Source organism: Idiotropiscis lumnitzeri, chromosome 16, assembly GCF_059441095.1.
Source record: "Idiotropiscis lumnitzeri isolate Australia: NSW breed Sydney's pygmy pipehorse chromosome 16, RoL_Ilum_1.0, whole genome shotgun sequence".
In the NCBI taxonomy this organism is placed as follows: Eukaryota; Metazoa; Chordata; class Actinopteri; order Syngnathiformes; family Syngnathidae; genus Idiotropiscis; species Idiotropiscis lumnitzeri.
Window position 1 is genome coordinate 2,926,898 of NC_142406.1, and position 7,257 is coordinate 2,934,154.

Consider the following 7,257-nt stretch of genomic DNA (forward strand, 5'->3'; position numbering starts at 1 on the left):
AACACAACTGTTGATTACAACATCATATTTCTTTAAAAATAAGTACCAAATTGTCATTCAGTTTTGCATTTTAGCAATTAGGCCGGTCAAGAAAGGAATGGCCATGCAGTGATCTACTTTACTCTCATTATTTTAAAAGGAACAATCGTACCGTATTCCACAGTAACTAAGATGCCATATGACTTAAATGCAGGAATACTTTATGGCCAAGGCAACCAAAACTAGAGAGAAAAAGGCATCAGATTGTAAACAACAATTAAAAACCATTTCTAAAACAATCAATATTAGCTCTGTCTCACACATGCATTTCATATCCCCCCCCTCCAATGTCACTTTATGGGCCCCGTAGAAATCTCCAATTACACATTTAATCCCAGAAATTTTCACTAGAGGAAACCCCTCAATTCCAATGTATTTTCCGGATTTTGACTGATTTTGTGAGGCCAACAGAATGTTGTGTTCTAATGCTATAAAAACACGGAGCTATGACGCAAAAAAAACAAAAAAAGGCTAAGACGTATAAATACGTCTTTGGGATGCGGGGACTAGATTTTTTAAAAACGTATATGTATGTCTTATGGATTGTATGAGTTAAAAAAAAGGCACCACAACTAATTTAAAATAATGAAAAATTTAATTATTTGTATATATGAAATATTTCTATTTCATATTTGATGATCTCTCATAGACATGTGATAGTCTCAACAGTTTTTTTTGTATTCCAGACTTTTGACTGCATGCTTTTCACATAAAATGAAAACCCCAAATGACCTTTGAGGAGTCATTTATGTGTCAAGCTTAATCGAAAAACGAAAACACTGTATTGAAAGATAAGTGATACTGTGAGTAAAAGTGTAGGAATGCTGAAGTGATTTATTTTTTTTTTTTTATAAACAACATTTGTGAAAAGTCTCCGATGACTTCGGACAAAAGGGTCTGTCTCACAACAAAGAGTTGACGGGGTTGAGGTCAGGGCTCTTCGTGCGCCAGTCAAGTTCTGCTATCCCAACCCCATCCAAGTATGCGATTTAACCTTGCTTTGCGCAATTGGGCACAGCCAGCTGGAATAGAAAATTAAATTCCCCAAACTGCTGTTAAAATGATAATGAACTATCACGGCATGCATTATTGATGCCTATGAAACAAAAGTGAGTTGGAATTACACCGTGGTGTTTATTGCTAAAAAAAAAAATAAATAAAAAAATCATCCATGTATAAAAACGCTCCACAGCAGGTAAAACGGCTTCATACTTCTATCACGCTTAGCAGCCATCGCCAATATTTGCTTTCAGCACTCACACATAACGGGGGGAGCTTAAGCTAACAACAAAACACGCTCACCCCCACACGCTGTATAGAGGCGGCAGATTAACTGATCTAAACCTCGCGTTCTCATCACTGCCACGATGATGCAAGCGGAGTGAGACAGGCTGTACATGCAGAACACATTATTTTTGGACTCAGCGAGAGGTGCTGTACAGCTCCAAATGTGTCTGTGCTAGAAAATCCTCACAAGCAGACGCGTGCGGTTCTCAGCAAAAGTGGCAGCAGAAAAGCATAAATTAGTGACATATCTCACATATTATGCTTATTACATGATCGTTAACTAGGATTTTTGTTTTCGGCAGATGATGCCAAGATATACCCTAATGATTACTTGATTGGCATTAAGTAATTATAATTTTGGGAATCATCTTGTAGTGCTCCGGAATAGCAAGTTCGTATGTACTATCATGTCACTAGCTTGAGTATTTATTATTAGTTTAATGCAACTGAAACAATTAGCATCTTGACATGCATAAACTTTTAAGTTTTTTTTTTTAAATCTATGCGGGCCAGTCCAAAGTGGCTCACTGATTGCGGACCACTGATTTAGAGGTGATCACCTTGCAGAAAAACTTGAATAATCCATAAGCACAATTGGGCCTGGTGACATGCAAAATATCTGAGAATTTTTACTTAATTTTTTTTTCCATTTATTTATTTGTTTTATGACAATGACGAAAAACATGCTGATGTACAGAACCGGAAATGACTGCATCATCCAAAAGTGGGACACATGCTGCTCGCCACTTTTAATGTTTTATTTACTTGTATGATTGTTAAAAAAAGTTGTGAATGTGACCCTCTTTTATTGTTCGGTCAAATCAAGAAAATGAATTACACAAATATATCCTTCAATAACACACATTTCATCTTTTTAAACGCACATAATAAACATAATTACATGTGCAATGTAAATTTAAGAACACATTATGAGGGACCCAAAGATTGAAGACCTATTAGACTGTATTGCACATGGTGAATAAGAAAAAAAAATTAAATCACATATACAGAGCATGTTTGTCTATTGTATTTCGATTCCACACCAAAAGGACTCTATAGGGTTTAAGTCTATATTATAGACCAACAACAAAGAGAGGCTGGCGCATGAAAACATGGAAAGAGGAATACAAGTGTTTCGAGTCATTTTGAGTCGATCTGAGCCAGTATTTTTGCTCACCTAAAAAAAGGCTATTCGTCACCAAATAGGTGACCTCTTAAACCAAATATTTTCAGTCTGCAGCGATCACAAATAAAGTAGCCTTCAATGTCCTACATTTGGAGGAGAGTCTGTGGAATAGAAATTAAATTAAGTTAAATCTAATTGAAACTCGACCAGCGTCACAGGATGGATTGTGGTTTTCTGCAATTGGCCGTATGCGGTAAATTGGGAGCACAAAAAAAAAAAAAAAAACGAGCTCTTTGAGCTTGATATCAGCCGAATGGGCAATTTGAGTTACCTTCAGGTTTTTGACAGCCACAGCAGGGTCAGTGAGAAAACTCTGACGAACGCTGATTTCAATCCCAGCCTCCTTCACCCTCTCTTCCAGATCATCCAGAGTCTGTCAAACACGGAGAGCGCAATCGAATAGTAAGACAAAAAAAAAAAAAAAAAAAAAGCAAAGCAAGAACCAGCAACAGATGTTAATAGAACGAAAGGTCGTAAATAGAAATACTAGAAGACACCAAGCCTCACGCTGGGATGAGCGGCTTGTTTACAAAGCTCATCGTCGTGGGTGGGGGATGATATAAACAGACAGATAAGGGCGGTGAATAAAGTGAGGAGCCACTTAGCCAGAATAGAAATAAGGCGAGACAAAAGAGTGGAGAAAAAAAAAACAAGAAATGAGGAAAGAGAAACTATTGTCCCTTTCAAAGTCACCTTGCGACTGTAACAATAAAAAAGGTGTTTTTGTTTTTTTTTTGTTGGTGGATATACAGATGCATCACATTTTTATCGTGTAGTTTACCGACAGTCATTTTTACATTGCGGCAGCCACAGTAAATGGTAAGTGGGATGATCCATATAGCAATGACAAAACTTCAGAAATATATATGTGAGCAACATATCTAATGGTATAGACCAGGGGTGTAAAACATATGGCTCGCGGGCCGGATCTGGCCCGCTAACGGGTTTAACACGGCCCACGAGAAGATTTGGTAAAGTACGAGAAATCGGAAAATGGCCAATTTTAGTTGTACACAAGTAATATACATCTCTAAGCTTAATTCAATGGACTTTTACCATAACCTCACATCTTTTAATGTGTCATAAAATCAATGTGGCGTTCAATTCGTAAGCATTAAAAGTGTTCTTCTTGATATTTTCAAGCAATGCTCAAATGAGTCGAGAAAGTTGAACATAGAATTGGCCTGTGTGAAATTGGAAAAAGACATAAATCAAACAGAAATGTGTTAGATATGACACATTCAATTACTGGTAAAACCAGCATAGCATGCAAATAGCGATAATCTGCGTAATATTGACACCATTTGTTTTACGTTATATAGATCATGATTTTACTGATCCGGCCTACTTGGTCATAGATTTTCCTCCATGTGGCCCCTGAGCTAAAGTGAGTTTGACACCCCTGGTATAGACATATGATATGAAAATGAGAAATATCTTATATCTAATATCTTTGCCCTTACAGCCGAAACGAGTTTCAAACCAATGCCGTATGCTACAATTGATAGTTTCGGTTATGTCTTTGAATGTGTTATTGTCACTGAATCCAATTCACACATCTGCCCAAATGGATCCCAAAGCATTCAGCACAGCAAAATGATTAATAATAGTCCCTAGTCGTCAATGGGCTCCACATTTTGCGCTTTACTGTTGCTGCGTCGCATTACAAAGCTTCGGCTCCGACGTGTTTTACTCACTGATGTAAAAACCTCCGTTGTCTGCTGAATGGTGGCAATCTTGGTCCATTTCCACTTCTGGAAGAGCTGGACTCGAGTGGGGTTGTGCAGCGTAGCAGATGGATGAGTGCGGAAGAACGTAGGAAAGCGCTGGCGATTGGACAGAGCTGGAGAACTGGACCCATAGGACAACTGAGAGAGAAAAAGTACGTTTTGAATAAATAACTACATACTGGACAGGATTTTTTTTTTTCTTTTGAGCCAGTCAGTTACCTTTGAAAAAACCAGTACGGTCAATGGAGCCTTCAACGAGGATTCTAAATTACACCTGCCAATCCACCAAATATGGGTTCAAATTATTTTTAGTGGGTGTTGATGAAAACTTAAAAGCCAGTTTGGCTGGTGATGCACGAGGCAATCATGTCAGTCAGATATACGGTTAATCTCGAGAATGTATCGGAACAGGACTATAGGGATTATTATTATCCCATAAACTATACATCATATAATACCTCTAAAATCATATAATATTAAACATTTCCAGTTTTCCGTTAAGGTGTCTCATCCGCCGACCAAAAGAAAAAATTGCTGAGACTGACAATCACGGCTCAGCTTGCAGACGTCACATAAACTGTGGTTGGTTATGACCAGACCCCTGAGCAGATGCAACGTCATTTTCAATGTCAATGTCAACAGCAAGTAACAAAATACCTTTATTAAAGTTGTAGATTGTGCATAAAAAAATAATGAGGTTAACAAAATCATGATAAAGAAAATAGTAACTTATTTCTACTGCAAATTGTTGAATAATAATAATTGTTAAAATAATTGATTTGATACATTTCTTTAACACTAAACCAATTCAACAGTGTAGATCAGGCGTAGCCAAACTAGGGCCCGGGGGCCACATGCATCCCGTTAAACGTTTTAATCCGGCCCGCCGAACTTGAAAAAAAATAAAACCTTGTTCATGTTTCATTTTCAAAATACTGTGTTTTTTCAAAGACATGTATATTGTTTTAATGCTTATGTTCATTTTCATTTAAAATCAAATGTATGTATTTTCTCTGATGAGGTGAGGTTACTAAAACACTGCATCCATCTGCTCCTGGTCCGCCCCCTCTGTCAAATTTTAGAACCCATTGTGGCCCGCCAATCAAAAAGTTTGCCCACCCCGGCGCTACAAAATAAAGTATTTATTTCTAGATGCTGAATAGTTGGGGGGAAAAAATGCATGATAAATGAATTATTTTTCAAAATTTTGGCATGGGTGGTCTCAATATCAAATTGACTAATTTATTGAAGTTGAGTTGAGTCTAAAGCCACCAGAACTGAACAGTCGTAATTCGGACACCCTGATAACAATCAAAATCGGGGATTGTTTGGGACGGGAAATCGACTCAAGGAACCAGAATCTGAACCAGAATCGTGGTAACCAACTTTAGCCCGGGAGAGACCGTCACCCCACCTAACTAGCTTGATCTGCCGACCTGGATTCTACCTTTGGCCACACTCTGGCATGGGATCATTGTTTAAGTAAGCTGTTGACCTCAATTGTGTAAAAAAAAAAAAAATCTTTCCCGGAGTTATAAGTGGCATGTTGATGGACGTTGCATCGAACTCAGAACTGGCCAGTTCAATCACTTAAGTTTTCGAATAAGTGCGTGCCAGGCTTTGGAAAGTGCTTTACGCATCAAATAGTGCAGATAAAGTGCTATACAAGTGCTCTCTATTTACAGTTCACCATTTAATCAAATTGGATTTTTCATTTGCGAGACGACAATGTTTTTTTTTTTTTCAGAAAAGTGCAATGATTCGATTCCATTCAAAAGTCATTTATAACTGTCAACATGAAGAGCGAATTGGGATTTTGGTCCAAACTCTTAAATGCTGTCTGTCTGGATTTTACAAAGGTAATAAGTTTGGAGTAAAAGTTCAGAATCAATGACTTTGAATTGATAATGTGGTCCAGCAGAAAAATAAAAAGAGCATAAACAGCATCTGCTAATAGAAATAACATCGATATTGGAAATATTCGTTAGGTGTGTTGAAATAGTAAACTCCCTGCCAAGTGTGAACCCCCTGGCCAGCCAGTCGAAGCTTCTCTGTGTGAGTTTACACGTTCTCTCCGTGCTTTGTAAGTTTGCTAAGGCTTCCTCCCACTGCTTGATAGCATGAAGAATAGTTGCGGTCGCTAAACTAACCACAGGTGGGAATAGTAGTGTGACTTGCGTTTCAGCGGCTGACAATAAATAATACATTCAAATTAGCCAGCTTCTCATCTAACGTCAGCATCGGATCCAACCTCCTTCAAGATCTGTCTGGTATTTTAGCGAAACTGGTGGACAATCGTGTAGGAATGTGGGTCACTGTCTTATAGAAGCAAGCGGAGGAAAACTATCTTATAAATAGGCCGACGGCATGAAAAATGGAAGAGTGAACCTTTTACCAGCATCGCCCAAAGAAGACAATGACATCATTGCAATAGCTTCTTAAAAATTAAGTGTAGACACCATCAATATAAGTCATGACTGATAGAACACCACAACGTTAATTAATGAGACCTTTTCATGTGTGGTGTGTTGGGGATTTGGTGTCAACCAAGGGAATTTTTTTTTTTTTTGTAGTAGATTTGAGTGCAGTAACACATCCACTCCAGAAGGTGGCAGTAGCACTCATTGCCAGAATGTATGCAAACATTGTTAAGAAAGTTTAGCTGCAGATTTATATTTCTCTTGTATGTAATATTATGATGAGATGTACTTGAATATTTGTTTTCTTCTTCTACGGCGAGCGAAACAGAAAATAATTGGAAGCAACTCAACATGTTAAATAAGAATGCATGCAAATTTTTTCAGGAATGTTCTAACCGGTCTGAAACGTCAACATGTTTTTAGCCTTGAATTGTCTCGCTTCTATTTTCATCATTCTTATCAGAGATGGAATGTTTTACATTTCTTTATTTTTAGATGTACAAAAAGTATGTTCAATGGCAAATATGCTGTAACTTTAGTCATTAAAGTTACAATAGTTCATAGAAGGTTATAATGTTTCAATGTACTTATATTG

The 7,257-nt window shown here is 37.6% G+C and overlaps 1 protein-coding gene across 1 annotated transcript in view; it reads right to left on the minus strand.

Annotated features, from left to right (window-relative positions):
• LOC148320842 (gamma-aminobutyric acid type B receptor subunit 1-like) overlaps positions 1-7,257 on the minus strand; it is a 50,085-nt gene that overhangs the window by 39,654 nt on the left and 3,174 nt on the right. The window contains exons 2-3 of the mRNA XM_088319442.1: positions 4,210-4,380; positions 2,784-2,885 (exon numbers count right to left, since the gene is read on the minus strand). Of these exons, the coding sequence (XP_088175568.1) occupies positions 2,784-2,885; positions 4,210-4,380 (273 nt within the window). The remainder of the gene's footprint in view (positions 1-2,783; positions 2,886-4,209; positions 4,381-7,257) is intronic.